The following is a 27,481-nucleotide window of genomic DNA, read 5'->3' on the forward strand; positions in this document are numbered from 1 at the left end:
AGGGGTGGAGAAAGATGCAGAATGAAACTACTCTGGGATTCAGAGATGATTTCATCATCAAAAAGAAAACAGAGGCAAATACAAACTTTCAAACACTTGATACTTCACAGCAATTCTCTCCTGATTCTAGTCGTAATATTAGTACATAATGGAAGTTTCCTTCCAAACTCTTCTCTTGATACACTGAACACTTCCCATTCTACTTCTTGGCCTTTCCAAAATAACCATGTTACTTAGCATGTGATAGCCAAATAAATGCATAAGCTCATGACTTTATTTTAATGAAGGTAAACAAAAGCAATGAAAACAAAGCTATTTCCGCAGGAGCTGACAACAGAAATAATAACCCATTGCAGACTCGCTGCACTCCATGATTGTTAATTAACGCTAAAATCTTACACAACTCTAAGTATGACCTAGATTAAACCCAGCGTAACACCCTCCAATGTTATAAATCACATTCTTGATCTGATTTATGGACTCATTAAGTAAAAACATCTATCCTTTATTTTCAGAGACTATTCTCCCTTTCATAGAGTGCAGACTGAAGCCTAGGCACTTCAGACTGGGAGCCCTTCTAGGTCTACTCCAAATCTCAACTGTTGAGGGATCTTCTTGACCACTTCTATTTCACTCAAGGCACTGAGTCACCACATACCACTCTTCCTTGCAATAACTATCTACCACATCTCTATGCTATAAACCCAGTACTTAACGTTTGGCATCTCAGTTCATTCCTACTTTTCATGGTAAAATTTCCTGCCATTCTTCCATTTTGTCACATAAGAATAGCGCTCTCTGTTTTTCTGATCCATTATTCTTTTTAATTCATCTTTTTCTTTAATGCTGTTTATCAGAAAATCATACCAGTTTTTTCCACTGAAAATAGCTCATAAAATTTGCATTCTTTTCCATTCTCATTGCAAAAGCATTCGTCTAGGTTCTCACTACTTTATATTTCTGCTACAACAAACTCCGGTTTTCTAGATACTTCTTCCCTCTCACATCATTCAATCTAATTGCTGTCATAAAAATCTAGTTTCCATGTCTGCAGGTCTGACTAAGGCAGGTTCCTTTTCAAATTCTTTCATTTACTTCCTCTAAGTCTCCACACCAAATGTCAAAGACTGCAAAAACTAATTCCAGTAAGTTTCTTTACTCTAGCTTTTTGCTCACAACTTCAGCCCAAGTCACACATGGTTTACCACCACTCTCATTTTTGGGACTTCCTCCAAGTTGCCTTATGCCTGAAGCCCAGTCTGGCATTCCTTTATCCTTTTTTTCAATCCTTCTTCAAAACAAACTCTTCCAGGCAGCATCCAAATCTTAATCCTTCCCATAATAAAGTGGTAACTGAAGAGATGACAAGGATGTAAAATATTTGACCAAAATTTTCTTAATATTGGGAGCCAGACTTCAGTTCAGTATGCTAGATTTATTAACACACAATACCAAATTCTCTGGCAAGCATAGAAGGGAAAGGCATCCACTTCTACTGAATGCAAGCTTTCATTTTCAAGACTTGCATCTAAACTTCTTTCTTGTGACTGCAGCTTTCTAAATATGAACTGAGATAGTGTTCTTCTGGATTCCATATACAGCTGCCTTTCCCAGCCTACTGCAAGATGACAGTCAGATCTGTCATTCCTACTCTTATTCCAAATAATCCTGCAAACAAGGACTATAAAAAAATATGTCTTTACTGAAGGCACTTCGCAAAAGCTTTCCTCATTGAGATACTGCCAAACAGTGAAAATTATCACTCTTATTTCCACATTACCAGTTGAGCAGATGTATGAACTATTTTACATGTTTGCTTCAACTAATTGAATTCTACTTCTCAAGATGACTGTTTGAAGCATGATCTGGAATGCCAATATTTAGATATAAATTTCCCTATTTTAAACAGAAAAGGACACACAATATTGCCCAGGGTAATGGTAGAGTCACCATCCTTGGGGGTGTTCAAGGGAAGATTAGATGTGGTGCTTAGGGACATGGATCAGTGGGTGACATTGGTAGAAGGGTGATGGTTGGACCAGATGATCTTGAAGGTCTTTTCCACCTCTAATTATTCTATGATTAAAATAAGATCACTTCTAAATAGTACAAAGGATTAATCACCACTTTTTTTTCAGTAACTACATTTGTGCATAAAGTTAGATTGTTATTTTTTGTTGTATGTTGATTAATCAAACTAGGATGAAATAGCATATATATTAATTAACAATGAAAAACAGTGATCAGTACATGCTCTGTTGCTGCCCTCCAAAAAAGTGGGTGCCACACCTTCTTATTTTCCTGGTAAAAAGAATGGAAGAAAACAGGAAGATGCCAAAAATACAGATGAATTTACAAACCTTTCGTCATTAGTTCAGCATCTTATTTAGCAAAGATCTGTGAGAAGCCACTTTCAACTTAAGAGTTAGTTTAGTTACTTTTAAGAGGTAAAAGGAAAACTTTTTTCAGACTACATATCTAAGTAGTACAGAACACTCCCATTTTTATTACTTATTTACTCTAAGATCCTGTCATTGCAATACCATAAGCCACACAAAATAAAGGTTTGTAACACAACGGAGTTAGCTCTGCCTCCACTGCCTGAAAGCATAAGGCTTTACCAATCTCAGGGAACAACCATGTTGTAACTGGAGCAAAGTGTGCTGCCCATGGAAGAAATTTTACTGATGACTGAAATCATGATTAACGAGCAACTAAGCAAGATAAAGGGAAGAAGCTAATATAGTAAGACACAAAGATAAAGCTAGGGTATTCAGATAATATAGCTTTAAAACTTCAGAGCTTGTTTATGCAACCTAGTATATTAAACTTGCAGATCTTCTCCAAAAGTTTCACGACAGCCTCTGCACGGATTAGATGAACAACAAGCAGAACCAGCCTTTCAGAGCAAACACTAGTCGGCAGCTGAAAAAAATTTTTAGGCATTCCCTGTTGCCTTTTTTAACTTGTTTTTGTTGTTGTGTTTTGCTTTTTTTTTTTTAGCAACCAAAAAAATCTTTTCTTTTTTTTTTTTTTTTCCAAATCTTTGTTCTTGACTTAGATAACTTTGCTGATTTATTTTCCCTTTAAAGATGATGACCTGGCACTTTTTCAATATAACAAGTGACTTTTAGCTTTGTTTTTCAGAAGTACTCCTTGAACACCAAAGGCCTGAAATTAAAAATTGAATAACAGTCATTTTAGAGTGGCTGATCAGAAAACTACATTTAAGGTTGGAACAACTTTGCTTGCTATGAGAACTCGTAACCCCTACAGTTAACTGACTGTCTACTTCCTAGTTCTTTGGGCCCATTTTATCTCCTGACCAATATTTTTGTTGTTTTTTGTTGTTGTTCATTTACTTTTTAAGCATCCAGGATATAGAACTTCATGTGTCTTCAGAGCATTTAAACTCAGCATATACCAACAAAAAAGTATTACAAACTGAATGCTGTAGAAAGTCTACTGAAAACCAACCCATGGATTCAGTTTAGCACCTAACAAACAAGTGCACACGTTTCAACGGCCCTAAAGACTTCCCGGGCAGATTGGTTTGAAGAATCCTCCCAGGTAGCAGGAAAAAAAAAAAAAAAAAAAAAAAAAAAAAAAAAACATCTACAGCATTGCATATTTTATATGTCTCTTATTAAGTATTAATGTAAAACTTGAAAAATACTGTTGAATCATTGTTCCGATTGTTTTGCATCATGAACTTCGTATTTTCTACTCTGGCTTACTAAAACTGACTATTTGCGTTCTAGATTAACACGATCAGTTTTTAACAACATAAACTACAAGAATACTTCTATCTAAATCACCTGTTCCACATATATCAGTGCTTTTAAATCAAAAAAAAAAATCTATTCATCACTATGGAAAATCTCTTGATTATTGAACATTTCATTTTATTTCATATTATTGAACATTTCATTTAATGCCAGCCTGATGTTAGAATTTCCCTATACATGTGTTGTGGCTTAACCCAGCCAACAACTAAGCACGACACTGCCACGGACAACAAGATAGAGACTTTGGCATGTATGTCTTTTCAAGTTCCTATTGCTGAGATGATTATCACACAGCATAACCTGGGTGTAGGTAATAAGAAACATGCTTTTATAAAATATTTATTCTAGTTCTTATATTTTGATAAGAACAATAAAATGTGGGGAGGCAGAATACTCTAATATTTGAAGTTGGTCCATCTCTCTGAAGTCACTGACTGCTGTCTTCCATTTTCCAAATCACTCGAAATACAGTACATTGACGATGCTGGATGATGTTCACAATTATTATTTTTGTTTATTATTATTTTTAAGTTCCACATGGGAAGGAGCATGAGTTTACTATTGAAACTGTATATCCTTAAACAAAATCTTAAACAATGTTGTAGAATTTGCAAACCAGTAGGTCTTCTTTCTTCTTCACAAAGCATAAATCCCATAAACTAAAAATCTTCAGAAGGTATTAACTGGACTCTGTAGACAAATGATAGTTGGCAGTTAAATGCCATACAGGAATTTCATATAAAGACAGTGTACTTATATTATTCAGTTTCAATCAATTTCTTCAGCTTTAGTTGCACTGCTTTGCGCCCTTAGGTAAAATCACAGCCCAAAGCATTTTTAAATGCCCTTCATCACTGACTGTTGGGAGGTTCCCAATTATTCTGAATATAACCCAATTTAATTCCAAGTAATCTGTTATTAATCCAAATCATTTCTTGAGCTCTTAACACACCACGACAACATATGCTAGACCCACAGGCCTTTTTTGTATCACATACATTATGCTTATGCATGCATACACAAAGATGACAACACTGAACAAAGCCTCAGCCTTGCATGAAATCATACCATGATTCTGGTATGTAGTAACAGCATTACATGTTTCAAATTTATCAAAGTTGAAGGATAAAAGTCACACTCAAACAACATTTGTTTTACTTATGTGGGTTAAATATCTCTTCCCAAAAATGGAACCAAGACTTCTTCAGTACTTTGAGAAGGCACCAAGTCTACTGCAATAAGCTCAGATCCTGTGTGCTAGCATGGGCTTTTTTGTTTGTTTTTTCTCTCCAGGGAATCATGAAAGAGCTTATCTGTACTACTGAGACACTATGAAAAGGTTCTGGAAAGGCTTTTGAACATCAATAGCTTGCAACCAAAGCAGTTGTGCTGAAACATACTTGATTTTAGTATATACTGCCTTTATACCAGTACATATAATGGACATCTGAAGTAAAAAAAAAAATAAAAAAAAAATCACTTCCACTCTTCAGAATGTGAATGTAAGGAATCTAGATTCAAACTAGGTTCAAAACCTTACAGCAATGACAAACCTAAGAGGTAAGGTTTTCTTCCCACGTATCAATATCATGGATTCTAGCAGGTTTTCATGATCAAGAGGACAGGACTAACATATCTTGGTTAAGGAATACCATTAGAATGGGAAACAACTTGAGAATTTTGCTTGTTTTCCTAGAATTAGGAAATCTGTGTCTGGTAGAGAAATGGGCACTAAAGTGATCCACCTATCCAGAAATAATGGAGAATAACTCGTTTATTCTCCTGTAAGTACAGGATTTTCTAATCTGACTCCCTGCCCATGGCAGGGTGGTTGGAACTAGATCATCTTTAAGGTCCCTTCTAACCTAATCCATTCTGTGATTCAAAACAATTTCTACATCAATTTAACCAATTTTAAAAGCTCTGCAGGAATGCAAATTAGGAAACATCTAACATATTTCAGGTTCTATGGGAAGTATGACTACATTAATACAGCTACGTTACTGTGGATGCCATCCATACTCTATGTATTTGTGGTAATCAGTTAGCAAATCTAGCATCCTCTCCAAAACCTGGTGTTGACCAGCACTTGGAGTGACCTGGCTGCCTGCTACAGCAATTGTTCTGACTGGGGAGCGGGAAGTCCCTGGAAGCAAATGGCTCAACTTCTCTCTTTCTGCTTCAATAAACTACTCTCTTTCTGCCTTCTCTCCCAGAAGATAGTGGAAGGCCGGGTGTCCAGGCAAAAAGAAAGCCTGACATTTCAGTTTCAAATAACTGACTTAAATGGTCAATCATGCCGAAAGATGTTATCAGACTTTTACAAGTAACCATCACTGTAAAACAGGCAATGCCCAAGTACATTTGCTAGACATTTCAAAAGGAACCTAACTTCAGACACCTAAAAAGTTGTTTGAAGTAGATACCTGGATGGGGTTTAGTGGACAAGTCATCTGAACTATCTTAGAAAAGACTTCAGGAAGAGCCATTTTCTCCATTCATTCTGAAGAGGATCTACAGTTCCCAACTCATCCTTAACCTTGTTGAACTCTCAGGAATTTAGGATAGGGAAGATAAGTCCTACTCTTTGCTCTGCCCAGCAGGTATTACATCCATTAATGTCAGGGAAACCATGACAGCTTCACAGCCAAAGGCCTTCAGAATAGATTTAGCTCAAAGTACCACCCATTTAGTTCATAGGAGTTTTCAGATTCCCAGAAGGCTCAGCAGCTCTCCTATGTAGTCTGATATGATACATATTCATCACATTTTATCTATGCAATGAGTATGTTAGATGCATCTCCAGACATAATGAGCCTACTTGCATGTATATTTGCTTGTATATTCCTTCACACAGACATATGGTCTTTCCAGGGAAGTAGTGGGGGTGTGCCTGCCCAATACCTTTCTCTCCCATGGTGTTCAACTCTCAGTTGGCATCCATACAAAACGAGATGTTGGCATCAATGTTTAATATTACCAACAGACTTTGACCATGAGACTGGGAACATCTATTGCTCCAGGTATGTTTAGCCTGCATAATTCAGCAGTATGAAAATATCTAAGCTAGATAAATATCAATTAGATAGCTAGAAATGAGGTAGCTCCAGAAATAGAAACTACACTAACATGATAATCCACCCATGCGTGTTTATACTGCTGTAAGAATTCAGACATTCAGCGCTGTATGGAGATACCTGCAGTATCATTCACTGTAGACAGACCATGAGTGAAATTCCTTCTGCAAGGCAAAAAAATTCTCGCAGAACAGGTAAAATTAAGTCTCCACTGTTGAGTTGACAAGTACTTGGAATAATTTTATCCACTTCATAGAATAAAGTTTCTTGACTTGTAAAGATTTTGGCCAGAACGGAAGGCACCACTTTCACAGCATTCCTTGAGGACTCCTTGGAAGAAACAGCTGGCTTTTCACTGACAGTTATGAATGGACTTACATGTATCTTATAAGAAACATGATCAAATCAAGTTTCAGAAGACTAACCGCCTCTTTTCCACTGCCAGGTGAAGTGGGAACAAAGACTCAACAAAGAAACAGTGGTTTGTTTTGGAAGGATTCCACAAGCTCCTTTCATTTTTAAAGTTGAAAATTGCAGAAAGTCATCAGAAGTATATTTCAAGCAGTTATTCTTTGAAGAGCATAAAAATTATATTCTACTTGTTCCGTATGCGTTTCCTTCACTTGACTTAGGTATCATATTAACTCAGTTTGATACAACGCCTCCAATAACTCAATACAGTTTTTTTTACCTCTAAAAAAAGTATCATTAGATAGAAACATTTGCAAGTTTATGAAACTGGTTTATTACAAATATTTTTATGCCAGACAACTGTTGCATACTTATTCTTCTTTACTTATATCCTTTTTAGTAAAATGAGACTTAACATCTTTCTACAGAAATAATTTTTAACCTGTAAGAAGTTTGAAAAAGAAACTTTTGCTAAATGAACACAACGCTTTATTTCTGGAACAACACAATACCACTCTAATGCCATATGCAAATGTACGTAGAAAGAACAAGCAATTGTTTTTAACTATTACATACTGACAGTTGTTAGTCAATGTAAAACTTTAATGTGGTTGAAATAGTTCTTTAAGTACTTAATCTCAATGTCTCTTTACAGGGGTCATACGACTGGTATTAAATCTCAGCTTGGGCATACCTATATTTAGTAATCTCCCAAAACCATACAGATATAATAGAAATTAGAATAAGAACAAGCTATCACCCAACCAGACCAACTTTAATTGCACTGGTTGTATGAAAACAACTTTTAGAATCTTCCCCTCCCCCCTTGTATGTGTCATAGTACAGAAAACAGATCTAATAAAGTGTTTTTTTTTTTTTTTTCCATGTTTTACCACCTGGGCAAAAGAACCAAGCTAGTAACCTATGGATATGGAACAACCAATCCAGCAGCGACTGTTTTTCATTCTCTCAGAGGCAAACAAAAATCTTTGCACAGCTGCAGAAGAATTATTTTAGGTTCATCTACAATAGTTAAGTTTCCATGAAAAGGACTAGAGGTGATGTTAAGATAAATTCTCAAGTTTGTATTCATCACAAGTAAGGCAAGACAGTATAAAACTTTATTAAGTTAATATTTCCAACCTTGTGGCAAAAAGAACCTTAACGAAGTAAAAAAATAAACAAAAATACATTCTTTAGATCAGTGAAATGCTTAAACTACAGAATGCTATGCCAGTGTAAAAATAACGTCAACACTAATGCAAAATTGAAATAGATGATATGCTTAAATTCAATAGTTATTTGTCAGACACCATCTGCTTTTTCTTTCTTTCTTTTCTGATTCTGATCTGTAAGAAACCACATCAGTATCAAATGTCACTTAGTTCTTATTCAAACAGAGCAGTCCAGACACAGCGGCTGCACCAGCTGACTTAGCTGACCTGGGCCTAAAGTAAAAACAAACCCCTATAAATCACCAGATGTAAGCAATTGAATAGTGATCAATTTAATTAGCTGAACAGCTTTCTGAAGTTTACTGTATTGTTTTAACCCTTCAGGCTTCTTCAAAAAAGGTAACTTGCAATTTGTATTCATGAGTGGGATCTGGCCAGAGGGCTACATATTACTAGGATTAAACACTTTAGATTGCCATTGATAAACTCAAACCCCACACATGAAAACATGCTGGCTTTTTTTCCTCCACTTAACAGTAGGATACAAAGTTTTTTTTTTTTTTTTTAAGCATTACCCTCAACATTTTGGAGAAATTAGAACACGGGGAAAAGAAATTGAACTTATTTCAGGTGAAATGCTCAGGAATAAGATTTCCTCTAAAATCAGGAAATTTGGTTTGAGGTCCTATACACCTTTTACAATTTTATGCCTGTATTATAGATACCACATCAGGTAACCTATTATTTTTTTTCAAACAAAGCAATGAACGTGTACATAATTATGTCACAACCGTATGTATTAACCACAACTGGAAAAATTTTATGCCACACATAAAAATGATCGCAGAAGGACATTTCAAAGATATTGACACAACATCATCTAACCTAGATATTTGTTCTAACGCTGTGTGTCAAGGGGATTTCCCCACACTGCCCACTGAAATTAATGGATTTCTGCCATGATTTAACACAACTGGGATTTCAGCCAAGATGTGTAATAATAGAGTGTAACTCTTGTTTTAAAGTCTGCATTGTGTGAGTTTACGTAACATTTACTAATGTTTGTTCAGTGCCTAGCACAACAGGGCTGAGGCTTCTGGGCACTACCACAACATAAATTTATTCTAATGCAGTCTTTGTATCTGAGGGAAGCATAAAAACTACAAGGATTAAGCTCAATTATACACATTTTAAACAACCTGCTAAATAATATGACATAATCAACTTCCTAACCACAAGCCGCTCTATTTCCAATTATTTTACTTTAATCTCTGCAATGCACATATTTCCACTAACCCTACAGAGTTAGTTCCACTAAGTAGGGACAAGAGCGAGATCTACTTACAAAGACAGAAGAGTTATATTTGCAGATACTGGCCCCAGATTTGGAATCATCTCCAGTTCATTGTTGTTCAACTTCCTATTAATATTAAAAAAAAAGAGAGTTAGCTTTAACATAAATCGGAAGTATATACATTGGATTTATTAAATTGCTGGTGTCAACCCAAAATTTGAAATTAATTCCAGTTTCACTTAATGTAAAATATCAGAACATAATTGTCAACCTATTATCCCAAGTTATTGATATCCCAGTGATACAATTAACATATACAAACCATTTTTTTTTTAACTGAGACAAATTGACTTACACTTCCCGAAGACTACGGAGGTGATCCAAGAAACTGGTCTTGATTGAAGATAATTTGTTGTGACTTAAGTCCCTATGAGGTTACAAAAATAAACAACCTGTCAGTTTTGCCATAAAATATTGCATAAAGCAATAAAATTACAATCAAAAATATGTTATCATTCATTTCCAAGTACATAAAAAGTTGTTTTATGTTAGTAGAACCAGAATAGAAACACATTTAAATTTACAAGGTATATAAGTGCTAACAGCTTGATCACTGCCGACAGTGTCAAAGAATTCCCTGAACCATTTAAAAGAATTGTTCATTTTGTGTTCTGTGTGTGCCTGTATGTCTACGTATTGAAGACACATAATAAACCACCTCAAAACGTTGACTTATACACATCAAAAAAACTATCTTCCCAGCAAAATATCTGGCTAAAGCAACCTGTTGGCTACAAGGAAAATTCATAAAGACTCATTGCCATTTCAGCCTTGAGTCAATTATTATACTTGCACCATCTACTCTTCTCACTTGCTTCTGCAAAGCAACTCACAAATCTTCAGTACCTTAAACAAGAAAATATATACAGGAAGGCCTAACTTTATATTTAATTTCAAGGTGTCTGTGCACTATTCATATTATCATTGCCTTACTTGCCCTTAAAGTAGCTTGAGCTCTCAGCTTGTGCCACTCCGCACTGAAGATCCCAAAGTACAAACTGATGCAGTTTACGAGAGCCCACGTTAGAGCCTTTGCAAACAACAGTGTTTGCAGTGAAACAGGCTAGGGTACTAAGCACACCTTCTTGACCATTGTCAGGAAATTATCTTCCCTACAGACACTGTGCATCTTCACCATATGGCCTCTTGACCATTTGAAAGCCATCATAAAACAGTCCTAAGAAACATTTGCTATGGTCTCAGAAGTACTGGAAACATCACAGAAATAAAAGAATGGTTATACAGTAAAAGACAGAGAAGTTAACTACAGAAATTAAAACTTGCAAGTCTATAGAGATCCGCAGAAGCAGTACAGACTTACATCTGGCCACTTTACCACAGCTAGCCCTGCTTGAAGACCTCCCTCTTTTTAGTCACCCATTCCCACAACCTGCAAGTTCCTGCTCCCATACTACAGCCTGTCACTACCTTATCTGCACTGATACAGCTGTCTGCAAAGTGCTTGCTGTACATCGTAACACTCCGTTTTTAACACAAGCCAGGAAACAAAAGTTTCACTATTCTGAAGGAGTTCTTAACCTCGCTTCAGTGAGACCCACGAAGAATTGCATCAGCACATTTTTTCCCTGTGCTAATTGAGCACTGTATCTGGAGCACTCAGCAACACACCTGGTTGTGATAAAAGCTGGAAGGGTCTTGGAAATGAGGGTGCCGAGCATCACTAGAAAGGTCTGGAAGTGAATACCTAGGCCAACACCAAGCCACATCCTCATCAGGCCGTTCAGAAGTGAAGCGTATTTCAATTTGAATGTTAGGGAAACTCCCATAGTCCATAATTTTTCTGGAGAATATAATCCAGTACACCGTCACCTACACTGAGCGTGCCAAGCACAGGTCTGTGACTGTCACAAACGTGTCTATTCTCCATCTAGTCTTGGAAGTGATGATACCTGATAACCAACATATCCTGCCACACATTGGTTTAAACCAAGCCAGCTTTGCAGCCTGTGTCATTATCTGCTATACGGCTAAGCCCTGAGCAACTGTGGATCTACAGAACGAGCTTCTCTTCACCCACCACTACAGGTCTTTGGACACACATGTAATGCTGAGACACAGCCAGGCATTTGCACTTCTTGAACAGCGCAGGGTAACAGCACAACTGTGCTTTAGCCTCCCCTGTTTGGTTCTTTACACAGTACTTTTCCAGTGTTGCCAGGACTAGGTATCTGCTTTACAAGACTCTTAAGCAGCATCTTCCCTGCTGTGCCCAGGATGCAGGCAGCCAGCCACCCACCCCAGTCCTCACCTGCAGCACTGGCACGGCCTCAGCAGGAGGCTCAGCGACTGCCCACCAAAGCCCCCACATGAGGGAGGACTCAGGTCACCAAGCAAAAGAAAGACAATGCCACCCAACCCCCTCACCCCCTTTTTAAACCAGACTAAGTTAAAAAAAAAATTACATGGAACAACCACCACCACTACAAACCATCCCAGCCACATGCACACATTACCAAGGGTACCCCAGCACTCAGCTACTCAGTGCAGCAACGGATCAGGCCCAGGGAGCTGGGGTGCAGCCGCCCAGCCTGGCTCTACTGGGCACAAGGAGGAGATAAACGTCATCTTTCCCCAGTTGGTGCACTTCAAGAATGCACATAGGGCAGAGCTGCAGGTGTGTAAGGCATTTTTCAGCACAAACGAAGTGGGGCAGGTGCTGGGGGGAGCCACCTAGAGAGGAGGCACACCCTTCACCGCATTCAGGTGGCCACGGAAGGGCGTATTCTGAGATGCAGCTCTGGACTCGCACATCTAAAATACACCTGTGTCTTCTTCCAGGTGTCTAAATCCCTCAAGATTTTCCTCTTTAAAAAATGGAAAACCAATATAGTGTTAACGTTTTCAAAAAAGCCACAAATGTTAGTTTCATCACTACGATTTTGAGTTCTCCTGTAAATGAGGTTAACCACACTTGAGTTAGAGGACTGCATCTTTCACTGCTTAGAAGTCTAGTGCAAACATTTGTCTGGCCATAGACTTGAGAAAAATCCATTTGTTTAACATTTGAAGACATCAGCTGTACAGGTTTGATATTCTCATACTGCCTTCCTGAAATGTAAATACTGAAAAAATACGCTGTTACAAAAGATCTAGGTTGCAACAATGATGGGAATCTAACTCGTTCCTTTAAAGCAGACAGAGCAGAGACAATTTTTACCCTTAAACTTAACTCGGTATTTGGCTTTAGTCTGTAGGGATTATAAGAACTATGCAAATAAACAGCCAAAATTTAGTGAAGCCATGGCTGTTAGTGCCTAATTTGTTACTGCTCTTCATACTTCAGACAAGACTTCAGAATCAGTAATTATTTCAACAAAGAGCTTTCAACGTTAGTGCTAAAAACCTGCATTTCTTCATTTCATCTAAAAACCCTGCAAAAGGTTTATTTAAAACATGTTTGCCTAAAGGACCCACCAGACAGTAACAGACGTGAGTAGATTTGTTCTGCTGGAGTTATAACATGTTTAAAAAAAAAGAAAAAAATCTGGCAGAGTCCTTAAACTATAAAAATCCTGCAATTACAACCACTGCTGTGCATGATCACCACACTGGAGCCAGACACTTTCACTCATAGCTCAAGCTCACATCCATCTGGAGTCTATCAAAGCAACCGTGAGCGTAACAACTTGCACTAGGTTTCAAACTATTCTTTCGTGCTTGTCTTTTAACACTAAAGATTTTAACACTCTCAGATTTTCCATATAACACCTACTTTAAAAAACACATCCATACAAATTCCTTATTCCTGGTTTACTGACAACAGGTTGTCAAACACAAACTGCACAAAAAAAAAAGCCAAGGCAAAACTGTAACAACAAACTCCAAACAATACTGAACTGTGTGTTTCACATAGGTGTACACATGTTTGTCTACCAATTGTTGGATAAAGGATGAATTGATTTATTTTTGTACATATTATTTTAGTACTGCTGACATTAGAAGCTTCGGGGAGAGAAAAAAAAAAAAAAAAAAAAAGCCTTGCAAGTTACATTTGTAAGTTAAATCAGAAAGGCTGACAGTGAACCAAGAGTTAGAACATCAGTAAAAGACACATATTGTAAGTGAAGCTCAAGCCTAGAGAAGTTTTTGAGACTTATAAGCAATGGATCTGAGATATTTTAAGATATAAAACTCTAGCATCCCTGTCCAAAGCTGCAAGTGCATTTCAATTCAATGCATTTCTCCATGTGCCTTAAAACACATACAAGGAAAAGATTTGAAAATGAATCATTATTTTTCCCTCGCTTAGAAATGAACACTGACAAAGTACTAAGATTATTACCACGCATTTTCCATTTCTGAATTTTCCTTGTCTGTTGAAACCACATTATAAGTGTGGAGAAAATCTCCTCTGTGATTTCTTCTACTTCTGGAATTTCAGAAGTCATTACAGATGTAATAGTGAATACTCTCAGAAACTATATTTTTATTAAGAAATTCTTTAAAACAATAAAAAATATATATGCCTGTTCTTCACCTCAGATTCTAATGAAAGCGATCAAGCTTTTAAGGGATTGTACCTACTTTAAAAAGAATGCCATAGTTTGAGGCCCTTTAAGAACCTGTTTTATGAAAGAAAATATTTTCTATACCCCATTCCTTTCATATGAACACCTTCCATAACTCAGCTTCTGCATTCAAAAACTAAAACATAACTCTGAACATCAATCTTTATATGATAAAAAACTGAAAGGAAGGCCTAATCCATAAAGGGAGAGGGTGAGTGTTTCTTCACATGTTTTATAAATATAACTTTTAGACTCTAACTTAATTTACAACACTTAGTTACAATTATCATCTTCTTCCTTAGAGAACTCCGAAACCTGAGCCCCAAGTCAAATTTTAAAATGCAAATCCAGCAACAGCTTCTTAATCAGTCCCACTGGGGCCTATAGAGCTGCTAATTCAGCAGAAATCAGGAGAGCTGAAAAACAAAAAGCCAGGCTGTAGCTGTTTTAAGACACTGATCCAATGTGACTCATAAATCAGCTTGCTATGTTCAAGTTTTAGTCTGGAAAATATTGAAAAACAGCTGTGAAAACCATACGGCCCTTTTTTCTGGCAATTCTGGTAAAGAACGAGAGGATTTATAAAATGTAAATACTAAAGATGTAATACAAACACAAGTGAAAGCCATCTTTCAGATTTTCCCTTCTGTCTTGCTGACAGTTTTTAGCATTCCTAGGTGAACCTGGCAAGGCATACTCAACAATGCCTCTGAGAATTTGCAAACAGTGAGGACACTGGCCAGTGTTCAAACTCTCTTCCTCCCTCCACTTCTGGCTATGAAACAGCAGCACGTTCTCTCCATCTCGGGACACACATACTAGAAGTAAATTGAAATCTGATTTTAAAACCATTTGTACACAAAGTCACTACAAATATTTATCTGTGGATTGTTATCATCTGTGAAGGCCGCATTACAAAAGATGGTATTAAAGTCACAGCAAAGCTGGCAATTATACCCTGTTTACACCCCATTTCGTACAAAGCAGTAGCCTCACATTTGCTACAAAAAGGGGGAACATAACTCAGTATTCAGGTTCATCTCCTTATTTCCCCCATCGCCTACTAGAATGTCACACAGCATTTTCCACATCATAAACTCTTGGTTTATTTCACCGGAGGTTATGAATACAAAAGGAAGGGGAGACTGAAAGAGAGCTTCAAAAGCTGACTTCATCAGATGCACTTTCTGTCTGGATGTGTGGACAGATGGTCAGAGGAAGGTGTTAAGTCCAACATGGGCCTACGCCTTCTCAAGCACAAGAGCTTTTCACTACCCTGCCTGGGAGACCTTGTCTTCCTGAGTTGCGAACATGGTGTAAGAGTTGTTTTCTGAGGAGTATTGGAAATAATGCATTAAACTACTAGCCTTTGGCTATAACTGCTATGGGCTTCCATGAAAAATACAGTCACCATATACCAATAAAATTCATAAACAGTCTTTTACAATTTGTACGTGCATAGTTTGTTGCAACAATAATCCAGGCTATTCAAACCTTTTTTGCGTATGTAAAGCTGAAGAGCGTTATAATTGCACGCATTGTGCAAAGCTGCAAGCAGCTGAGTAGCTGGAGGTAACAGACTACGCCACACTCCTCCTCGTCCTCTTGTTCAGAAGAGGGGAAGGAAAAAGAGCAGGGTACTTCTAAGGCATTTGACACAAACAAAAGAAATATTTACACAAAAGCAGCCAGACCACATGGCTTGGTGACACCTACAAAGATGTACTCCTGTGAGTTTAAGACCAAGTGACACAGCTGTCCAATGAGTAATCACAGCGGGGTTTCTTACAACAGACCAAAGCTTATTTATACAAGTGGAACTTATTTTCTCACACTTTTAAAGGAATGTGAACTTACATAAGAACAATTTACACTACCAAGGGAATTCTAATTAGAAAAACCTCCCTTGTGCTAACAAAAAAGCCCTGCAATGTGTTTTATTGTCTCTCGGTAAAGTAAGTGAAATAGACAAATTTAATTACTGCTAATGCAAAATACTTTTTAAAACAGCTCTACAAATGAAAGTTCTGTGATTTTTCCAATTGCTTTTTGTTTAATGACCTTCACATCTGAATTTTATCTTAGCAGCACTAAACTAGGCTGAGCTATGAAATTAAGCTGTGAAGCTTATCTTAGTATCAAAAATACCTTAAGTTTTGTCAGAAAACTTCAGTTTTCGGTTTAACTTCAGTTACATTAGGTAACTGAAATAGTTCAAAAGAACAGGAGGGATGAAATTTAATAAGAAGCAAAACCAGTTGTTGAATGTAAAGCAGATCCGGTATTTGATTCATATGCTTCAATCACATAAGCCAAAAGAAAAAAAAAAAAAAAAAACAAGAAAAAAAAAGTTTCTTTCCCCTCACACTTTCCTACACTGCTCATGGAAATATTCACCTCCTGGAGTCATTCGTATGTTCAGCTCCATATGGTGTCAATACAGCCATCCACATTTCACGAGTAAAGCAGCATGACCTCCAGACGAGGCAATTGAACAGAATTAGCCACAGCTAATTGAAAGTCTTCCTGTTTACTTTTAAGTCCTTATCTCGATCTGCTTTGGAAATGTAATAGAAAATTAATACGACTAATATAGAAGATACCAGAGTGACAAGAAATTAAAAACAAATGTGCGAAGTCCCTCAGCACTTTTCAAGCTTTTGGAAAGCTTTCATGATTTATGCTTTGTCCATAAAAGTTGTCGCTGCAGGTAAGTCTTTCACACATGGCATTTCACTACGTGCTAGTAAGTTTCATAAACCCGTGTCACCGAACCAAACTTGGCGAGGTCCAGCCCTAGTAAAGTTGCTTAAACGAAAACCATCAGTGAACGAAGCCCAAGAGCTGCACAAATAAAACCCAGGCCAATATGAAAGTTTGTTTTTTATTTCCTGACTCAGAAATCGATTTAACTTGGCGATTTTTGCACGTTCCCCGAGAAAGTCATTAGAACAACTTTGCTCCCCCCCCCCCCCGTCCTCCCTTCACGGGGCCAGGGCGAGCCCCGTCGGCCAGGCGGTGAGGGCTCGGGCTGCTCGGACCTCGCTGACAGCCGGCCCCCTCCTTGCCCCCCCTCCATCCCCACGCTCGCCCCGCTCAGCCGTAAACCCGACATTTCTCTCCCCGACCCCCTGCCCTCCTTGGCCGCAGACCGGGGCACCCCGAGGGGCAGAAGATGGCGGACGAGCACCCCCTCCCCCCCGCCCTCAGCGCTGAGCCCCCCATACTCACAGCTGCACCGCCCCCCGCGGCAGCCGCTCGGGCACTCTGCTCAGCTCCAGGCGGCTGCAGGCGACGAGGTGCCCGGCGCAGCGGCAGGGCACGGGGCAGCGGGCGGCGGGGCTGCCCCCCAGCACCAGCGGCAGGAGGAGGACGAGGAAGAGGAGGAGGAGGAGGAGGAGGGCGGCGGGCGCGGCGCGGTGCCGGCGGGGCATGGCGGGCTCGGAGCCGCTGCCCGCGCTGCTCCCGTCCGTCGAGCAGCCCGGCTGACACAGAGCCTCTCAGCGCGGGTGCATGCCCCGGAGCCGCCGCCGAGGGAGGGAAGGCGGTGAGAGTAGAGAGGAGGAAAAAAAAAAAAAAAAAAAAAAGTGAAGGGAAGAAGGGGGGAGTGGGGGGCACGCAGCGCCGCCAACCACTCGGCAAACTTTGCAGCGCCTCAGCCCGCCTCCGCCCGGCCGGGGGAGCCCCGAGCACGGCGCGGCCCGCCCCGCCCAAAGCCCCCTCCCCCTGCCGTGTGACAGCAACAGCCCCCGGCCGTCCCCCGGCCTCGCCCCAGCTCGGGGCGCCGGGGGCAGACGGGTCCCGCCGGGGGTGCGCGGGCCCCGCTTCCAGCCCCGGGAGGCGGCTGAGGGCCGGGCCTGGCAGCGCGGCGGGCCCCGGGGCCTGAGGGGGAGCGCGGCGAGGCCGTGCTGCGCCCGGGATTCCCAGCGAGCCCGCTTAGCGCCGGTCGGAGCGGTCCCGGAGCTGCTCCGGAGGCCCCGGCAGGTTCCCAGCCAAGGCTGGGGTCACTGGCATGTAAAAGGTGAGGTGAGGTTAACTCCTGCCTTCCGGGTCCTGCGCGGCTAGTCCAGACACAGTAATTAAGCCCATTATGTTCCCCACAGGATCCCAGCACTAGAGGTTCAGGGAAGTAGGCAGGGCGTACAGATTCCACATCTCTGAGGTAATCTATGTAATTTAAGTAAATACGTATTGTTCAAGTTCCATATGGAAGCCCGGACCCTGTAGTGGATACAGTTATTGGAGACGTCGCACGCCCCTGCTCAGCAGCAAAGCATCAAACTGCGTGGACCCAGCACTTTGTGTCCCACCTTTACATACGTACATTTCACCTGAGATGGGAGATGGTCTAGGCACTAGCATCCTGCAGCCCTGAGAGCCCCATACCTCTGTTACTGAGATACATAAGGCTGAAACTTTTTTATTGTTCCCATATGTACCCCAGGAAACAGGTTACATTACAGAAACGAAACTACATTTTATTTTAAGTCAGAAATCCCAAATTTGCAAACCAAGCAGGCGTGCCATAACTAAGAACACTCATGTGCCTCTGTCAATGCAACTATTTCAGGTGCATACGGTATACAGAGCGATGTGGTATTTTCTCAGCCTCTGATCAGTTGACCACTGGTGGGCCTTAAGGAAATCACTGCAGAAAAGCAAACAAGCACTGCAGAAATAAACATTTTTCTACACGTAAAAGCAAACAAGCAAGCAAATGAAACACAGGATAAAAACTAGTGTATATTTGCAAGTTACTCTCATTTATTTCTTGGAAGTGAAAACTATCTTGGGAGCATTGGCATGCCATAATTATTCATTCTTTTGCAGCCTTTTTCTTCCCTTCAAAGCCATTAGGTTGACATTAGATTAACAAAGCCTGTGAAACAGTGAGTTGTTCCATATCTGGTAGAAAAAAGTGGATGGTGTCAAATTCAGATTTTCAAAACTATACATCATTAGCAATCTTCTGTTTCAAAAGTGCTAGTGTTTGTTCTAGCTGTGCAGTTGTCTCACACCATTATACAGGAGACACTTGAACATGTTGCATTTATTGCTTAGGCAAAATAGGATGTATTTGCTAGTTCTGCAAAGTAATCAAAATTCAATATGATGATCCTTATGTCACACCAGAGAATTATTGCACACCTTAATGAAGTTAAAATTGATTTAAAGTAACCAAGCTCTGTACTACAGTTCCCGGAGTACACAGCAAAGTGCCTCTTACTTGGGAAAAGCGAGTTTGTCTTATCTTGAGTGTTGGCAAGGGCAGTGATTCACTGGTAAGTGGCAATAGAGTCATTAAACTGTCAGTTTTAACATACAAGGGTAAGAAAAAATACTAGCAAAGCATTCTGTACTTAGTTTATGATAGCAGTGAATAATATATCTGGTATATATATGAAGTATGGAACAAGAAAAAATCTGAGAAAAAGCAGGGGAAAAGTGAAAATATTGAAAAGGGCAAGAACTGTTTTGTTATTTTGAAAACCATTCATGCATTCATGGAATACTGTGCCCTTATAACACACAACCTAATGCATATTTAGTGCTAGTAATATATGAAGCTGTTTTAAATTAAGAAAGGTAAATCAATTCAGAAAATTAACCCATTTGTCTTTGCAGCTTCTTTTCTCTGTATACTCAGAAAAGCATTTTAAAACTGATTATATTATGAATTCTGAAATGCCTGTATGCCTTCAGAGCCCATGAGAGGAAGTCTTTCTTTCCACAGGGAGATTTGTTCTCTCCAGAAATCTCAGGGACCAATTCTGCAACTGATGTGAACGCTGCCAGGGCTAGCAGTCCCCAAACCCAGGGATCTCTTCATCATTAGTTTTAGGTTGAGAGTGCACCATGATTGTACGTAAGCAAATACTAATGGGAAACTTCCCATAGGTCTTCTTTATGGGTTTGGCTGGATTATATCTGCCCTAAGTAAGCTTCTAACAAAATGAAAGGTCTCACATTCCCCCACCCTCTTATCTCTACATGTAACAAGGCTTCCTAGCGACCCTTGTTTGTCATTGGCACTAGCGTAACTGTGAAGTCAACATGATGAAGAGAATGATTTGACTACAAACCCATCAAAAACAAAAACAATCTCCCACCACCACCACCTTTCGTTCTGAGCTGGAATAATTCCATATTCCAGTTTTCCATGTAACTGTACCCGGAAGCTTATCAGTGGTGATGGTTGTTTAGGCAAAGACAGGGCCCTCTCACTGGCAGCCAGAATATAGGTCAGCCTGAGGGGACAATGCTGAAAAAGGGGAAGCATGGCTGCAGAGAAAAAATCTTGTAAAACTAGACCCTCAAGCTCTCTGGCTAATGAGATTTGTTTTCTCCACAAGACTACCAGTGTGGTAGCCTGAGTGAGTTGGGAGTGGAGGAAAGGAAGTTACACAGTGAACTGTAGACCGTTCATTGGGATGTTATGGGTGTTACGGGATGAGACTAATGGTGTCTTTTTCTTTCCTTGATTATTTTAAATCAGATAAACGAGCGTTTACAGATTCAAGTCCAAACATGCGTTGTTTAAAAGATGCATTAACTTCAGGCAAAAGACACACCCATAAGCTAAGTCTGATTTTTTTTTACATATCATTAACACATTGAAAATAAGCACTGCTTTCAAGTAACCTACCTCTGGAAGAAGTCTGCCTCAAATCAGGCTGGTTTAGCAGATGACTGAAAGTAAAACCAAACTAAGATCCTATACATTTTCTGTTATGTCTTAAAGTTAGAATGGCTTTTACTAGTACTAGGAACTTTAACAATTTGATTAATCTAAATTCAATTTGTTTAGTCAGTTTTTGAAGGAGTCAAGCCACTTCTAGAGACAATTACATATAGTTCTATTTAGTTATGTGCAGTTAAATTTGCAGAATTTATGTCAGAAGGTCAAAAGGAGTGAATGGTAACATCCACTAAATGATTGTGTCCATTAAGGACATCATAGTCTCTTTGTGTACTCCTTGATTACCAGGTAATCCAAAACTGTGTCTACTATTTGTTTCAGATTTTCTACTTTTCATGGGTAAATAAAGTATGTTAGGTAGCGTTCAGCAACAAGAAGCAGAAGCAAAACAGAACAACATTACTTATGCTTTGACACATCTCAGTTCAAATAAAGTGAGATAGAAATCAGTGGCCCATCTATCCACCTTCCTATCATAAATACCCCTGCAGGAGTACTGGCAGAATTAATGTCCTGTCTATTCATTCCTAAATCTTCCTTGTGACATTTTATTTCTAGCTGAAGAAGTTTATGACTGACTATTTGGGAGAAGGAAGTAAGAATTCATCCTCAGACAATCACCACTCTCTATCGCAGGTTCCCCCTACTTAACCCATTAAAAAAAAATAAATCGTAAGGCTAGTAAGACTTTCTAAGGCCACAGCAGGAGGGAGAGATTGACTGTTGAGATCGTACTGCTTTGAAAAAAAAAAAAAAAAAAAGTAGAGCAGAACGCAGAGCTTTTATTATTATTATTATTATTGTGTGTGTGTGAAGACTGCTTGCGTACATGAAATAGCTTGCAATAGGCAATAGAAAGTTTTGCCTCAGGCACCTGTCTGGAAGTTGCTAGAGAGTCCCACGAGGAGTCCCTCCCCTGCTGGAGCAGAAGACCTTTTTCACTTTTTCCCTTTGTGTATATAAACAAGAATCTCACCCCACATTATGTGATATTTTTCATGGAAATGTTTCTAAATACAGAGGTTTCCCAACCTCCTTTTCGTCTGCCAATTTGGTATAGGAATTGATATTACTTTTAGTTAATAATAGCATTAAAACTTTATGACCATTTATTTCAATTCCTGTGATTAACCATTGCAATTTCACTTGCATTTGTGGAAAAGCAATACACTCTTCTTAAATAATTTACTAGCAATTGTGAATCTCCTACTAGTGCATCATAAGTCCACAGTGAATATCCCAAGGTGCATAAAGGAATTTATTTTTGGTAGTAATTAAACTTGACTTTATGTGATCCAACACTGAAACCATGAAAATCAAATTATGCATAATTTGAATGTACTGATTACAACCAGAAAAACCGTATGAACTCTTTCTGAAAACTTTGCCTAAGGCAGAAAATGTTCAACATTTATAGAATTCATCCAAACACTGTTTGCCTCCATTACAAATAAACTTAAACATCCTAAGGCAATCCACATTAGTGACGATTGTTAATGTCTTCAAGTCATGTCCTGCATGGGGCTAAGTGGGAAGTTAAGTGCATGATTGGAAGGACAATTAAACAATCAACATCTACAATGATGTGACTTCAAAGAGGAAAAAAGAAGAGTTAGTTTTATGTCATTAAGGAGCACTCAAGTTGAAATGTTGTCAATTTGAATAAAAATAAGTAGAAGTAATTTCAGGATAGTGCTACTGTAGTAAAATACCTGCAAGGTCTGTTCTACTAGTTGTTTTAGTACGTTGGGTTTCTTTAATAATATTTTAAAATAAATAAACGTTTTGTGGTAAGAAAGATCAAGAAGTGGCCAAAAGGGGAATCTGAAAGACATGCTCAGTCAAATGTAGCTGTGGCTCTCCAAGATACAACTACCTCCAGTTCTTCCCTCCTCCCCTCCTTGCAGTGGGTGGGTTACTGAAGCTGAAGTACTAACAAGTTCCCTTCTGCAATGGATATGGAAACATCTGCCAGAGGAGAAGCGTGGATGTTTGAAGGCAGTATTTACTTAAATCTTCGTGGGCAGATTTGGTACGATTTTTGTCAGTGTCCTGAGGCTTCCAAAATTAAGTATGCACTGTGTTTAGGTGTGTGACTCTCACTGAAGTCAGTGGCTATAAGAATTTCACAGTGTGAAATCAGTGGGACTTAAGGCCTAAATCTTTGAAGAATTTAGGTTTAATTGACTGTTCCAGAGGGAATGAGCTGCAGCTGGGATTCATCTTGTGTAATTTTAGCAATTTAGAAGTTTGGTATCTATTTGAAAGCAGTTGTCTTGGCTCCTTCTGTAGTCAGCGGATAGACGAAGACACCTCCAGAGAGTGATTACTACCTTTCTAAAATGAGCAATCAAGGCATTTTGAATGAATCAGCCTCTGGAGGTTTCTCTCCCTCTCCACTGAGTGGAAAGAGCCTTATGACTAGCTGAGATTAGATCCTGTATTTTTAGACGATTCCCACTGTATGCATTTACACATAAAAATTAAATAGCTAAATAGACTAATATGTATATATATTTCCTAAACCTTTTAAATTGTAGGTATCTTAAGTGTCATTTTAATAGTAACAAGCAAAATTTCTCACAAATATGAATTGGTGTAGTTTTCAATTTTTTTATACCCATATAATAGTTTGCTTGTTGTCTACTGATGTAACAGGTTCTAGTAAGGATTTATTAACATTAAATCAAATGAGATTTTGTAAAACAAAGGGGCAGTGCAGTGCTATGCTTAAGAGAAGTATCCAAATACAAAATGGGGACCCTATGGAAAAGGATCTAGTAGCGTATCACAAACTAAACAAGTATGTGTCAACAATGAAACATCACAGAAGGCATTTAGGATATATCAGTTGGAGTTTTCTATGTGAAGGAAATAAATAATGACAGTTGAGCTGGTAAGGGCTGAGGTGAAGTATCATACCCCATTTGGGGTCAGATATAAGGGGAGGGGAGGAAAGGAGTGGAGTGGAGAGGGCTACAGAAAGCTGATAACAGGCTCAGGAGGACATGGTTTGTAGCGCTCAAAAAATGAATACCCAGTGTTGCAGCACAGCAAGTAGCACTTGAGATTTTGCACAGTTATCCCATTGCTATCATTGGGAAGCTGGTGAGTTATAGCAGACTGTGTGTCATCTGGCCTTGCTCCCCCCTTTCAGCTGCCTGATGCCTGTTGCTTTCCAGTTATTATATAAAGCAAAATAAGCAAGCACTGACCTGGTAAGAAGTAGGCCAAGCAGACATTGCACCATTTACTTAGATGCTCAAGCAGTTACTTGCAATAGCCATGTTTACCAATAAAGTCTGGCTTTGTGAGCCAGAGCATCAAAGAGCAGGCTGGATCAGACAGCAGCAAATACTGCGTGCTGATCTGCATGGGCCAGGCGCCAGCTAGAGCCCAGCAGGAGCTGCAGAAAACACCAGCACTGTGCAGCAGCTGGCCAGATTGGTGAACAACCATCTGCAAAACTCTCTTTGTATTGATCTTCTTAGTATTAAACGGGGAGAAATTGCAAAGGATACCATTTTCATCACTCTGACACCTTTTATGAATCGTACACAAGGAAAACTTTCTATGACCTCTTTGACATCTCTGACTTTAGGACAACATGGTTTGAGAATCTTCTGAAATGCAGCCGATAACTTCCAAATAGTCTTGCTAGCTGTCAGCTTTCCAGTCCTAGGTGCACCGGGCAGTGTGACTAATGGCCAAGGCACTTCTCTTGGCTTGAGCCCTCTGTGACTTTCTCAGGTGGGTTTTCTTCCAGGGCAAGCAAAGAGAACGATTAGCAAACATTTACATAAATGTTTTCTGTTGTGAATTCTTCCTTTGTTGTTTTCCATCCCAGGTCTGCAGCCTAGACAGCTCCTCTCACTCACTGTTCCCTTTCCTAGGCCTCTTTGTACTCTCTGATGTATCAAAGGAAATATTTAGGAGTGCAGAGAGTTGCACATGTTGAATCTCAAAGTCTTTTTTCTGGTTATTTGCTGTCATTGCCAGACAAGAAACTTCTGGTTCAGGGACTGTCAGTGCAGTTTGGTCCTCTGTGGTTGTTGCTGCCTGTGAAGAAGAACTACATAGCCTAAAAGGGTGCAATGCTTTAGCAGTGTTACAAGCCAAATAAGTTAGTGTCTTACTGAACTGTTCTTTTTGGACTGAACAGTAGAAAAAGCAACCTTCTAGAGAAAAAAACAACAGCATCCTACCACATTCTAGGTGGATAAGAAGACACGATACAGGCTTTTAGCTGCCTTTGCCAACATGTGCCATGTCAAAATCAAAGCGTTACTAACATCTGATCAGGCTGGGTATAAATCTGGCAACAGTGGTTAAGAAACCATGGCTTTGGCTTTCATTGAAGTGCAGATACTCTATAATTGAGTTATCCTTTCAATGATTTATAAATAAAAAATGTCTTCTTAAGCTTGGCTAAGTTAATTCTACAGTACAATTTTCCCATTTTTGTGAAACAAAAGCTAGAAACTAAAGTAAACAGGAAGAGGCTTGGTGATCATTTTAAATGTAGGGAAAATTACATCTTATTTTAATCATAATGAAAAAAATCAACTGCACTATTATTTTTCATTCTGATTTTTGTTGTTGTTAGAAAACGACTGCTAATGATAAACACAAAATTACTTTCCTAGAATTTTGATAATTTCATACACACACTCCCTGAATACCACATGTGAGTAATATTTCAGTTATCCAACTGATGTCACTGAGATGGAATTAGAAGTGCTGAAATTTTCAGTGATGGATATTTCACTGCAGCTGCAAGCAATGTGTTCCTCGGAGACTAATTCACCTGAGGCAATGTTAAACCCTTGGACTTGCATATTATTAGTAAAATAATGCAAATTTAAAATTTCTCTCTCAAAAGAGATCTAGCCAAGAAACTTAGCCTTGTATATATTTCAGTTCGTATATAAATTAATCTCTTAAATTATAAATGTGTGCTTTTTACCCATATCTATGGCTATGTGTCATAAAAAAAATAAACCGTAAATTATGTTAAAATTAAGTCAACAAAAAAGGGTATTCAGAGTTAAGACTAAACCCATAATCTCTTGCATGGCTTTTGAATGTATGTTGTTATTTTAAAAAATAGCATCAGTTAAAGATTAAGTGGTAGGATTTATTTATATATATTTTTTAATTTTTAAGTATAGCTGACTTTTTTTTTTTTTTTGCATTTTATGTCCCTTAAGCTTACTGTAATGCTTTCCAAATATTTCATTCTCTAATTTATTTTCTTAAACAGATATTTTTTAAAAATGAATTATGTGCATCTACTTAATTTTAAAATGTTAGAGACATTGAATAATTCTACCAAAGAGACCATTACTGACTAGTTTGCAAACAAACAAACAAACAAACAAAAAGAACTTTTTTGCTGTCGTTATTTAATGGCACACACTGATCTCCAGAGCTGTCTGAGTTCCAGACTATTGTAAAAAGCCCTGATTCAGAAAAGCATTTGAGCATGTATTTAAGAATGAGTCTTGGATACAAAACTGAAAGCCTGTTGGGATGGATGGCGAGCATTCATCCTTACCAGGACTCTTTCACGAACTAGGATCTAAGCATGCAGATTTCTGGTAGAATAGACCTGACTACAGTTGACAGGAAAATGATCATAGCTGCAGCTGTTCAGTAAGCATGGGAAGTCCGAAGCTGTCTCCAGCACCTCTTCTTTAGCAAATTGCACATCTGATACACCAGAGGACTTCTCTATATCCATGGACAACTTTTTCAAGTTGGGAGGATGGGGGAATGCTGTGCAGAGTATCCCTGTGAGCAGTTCCTCATAACCATTTTCTCGAGCGGTTGTGGCTGCAGATTTTCCCATTCAGTACCACTGCCTGCTCAGACCTGCCCCTGCCACCCTTTTCACGGTGTGAGCACAGCTACATGTGGTGCCTTGCAGGAATCCAGATATTGCTTTTTTTTTTTTTTTTTCCTGAAGTTATTTTTAACCTGGCTCTGTTCATTCATGTAGCTTGTCATGTGGCGCCACGAAAAGTGCCAGGCACTGTGATATGGAATAGGGAGCCAGTGGCAAGTGGGTCTGGGTGTACCTTAGGCTTTTGTTACTGCTGAAAACAGCATATCAAATCAACTGTGGCCTGCAGAATCTGATTTATTATGGTGGTAAATCCAGGTTTTGGGCACCAAGTCTGAGATTAGAAACAGCATAGTCCTTTTAACCTACAAACCTCACTCTGCTTTTTCAAATGCATTCAATTTCTTTCCACGAGTATCATTGCCCTTGAAAAGGTGCTGGCTCAGATATTGTCCCCCTCCGTTGGTTTAACTTTGTGCTGGATCACATCTGATCTATCCATAGCTCACACAAATCTAGCATAAAATCCTAAAGATAGCATTAAACAGTATATTGTCCAGTTTTGCAGAACACAATTACATGGTCACACTTCATCTGGCTTC

General features: G+C 39.1%; 1 protein-coding gene across 1 annotated transcript in view; it reads right to left on the reverse strand.

Annotated features, from left to right (window-relative positions):
• LRIG3 (leucine rich repeats and immunoglobulin like domains 3) overlaps nt 1–18,394 on the reverse strand; it is a 44,435-nt gene extending 26,041 nt beyond the window's left edge. The window contains exons 1-3 of the mRNA XM_035344338.1: nt 17,566–18,394; nt 10,101–10,172; nt 9,797–9,871 (exon numbers count right to left, since the gene is read on the reverse strand). Of these exons, the coding sequence (XP_035200229.1) occupies nt 9,797–9,871; nt 10,101–10,172; nt 17,566–17,768 (350 nt within the window). The 5' untranslated portion in view covers nt 17,769–18,394. The remainder of the gene's footprint in view (nt 1–9,796; nt 9,872–10,100; nt 10,173–17,565) is intronic.
• Between the last annotated feature and the right edge of the window lie 9,087 nt (nt 18,395–27,481).

The sequence above is a fragment of the Oxyura jamaicensis genome, chromosome 1 (assembly GCF_011077185.1).
Source record: "Oxyura jamaicensis isolate SHBP4307 breed ruddy duck chromosome 1, BPBGC_Ojam_1.0, whole genome shotgun sequence".
NCBI lineage: Eukaryota > Metazoa > Chordata > Aves > Anseriformes > Anatidae > Oxyura > Oxyura jamaicensis.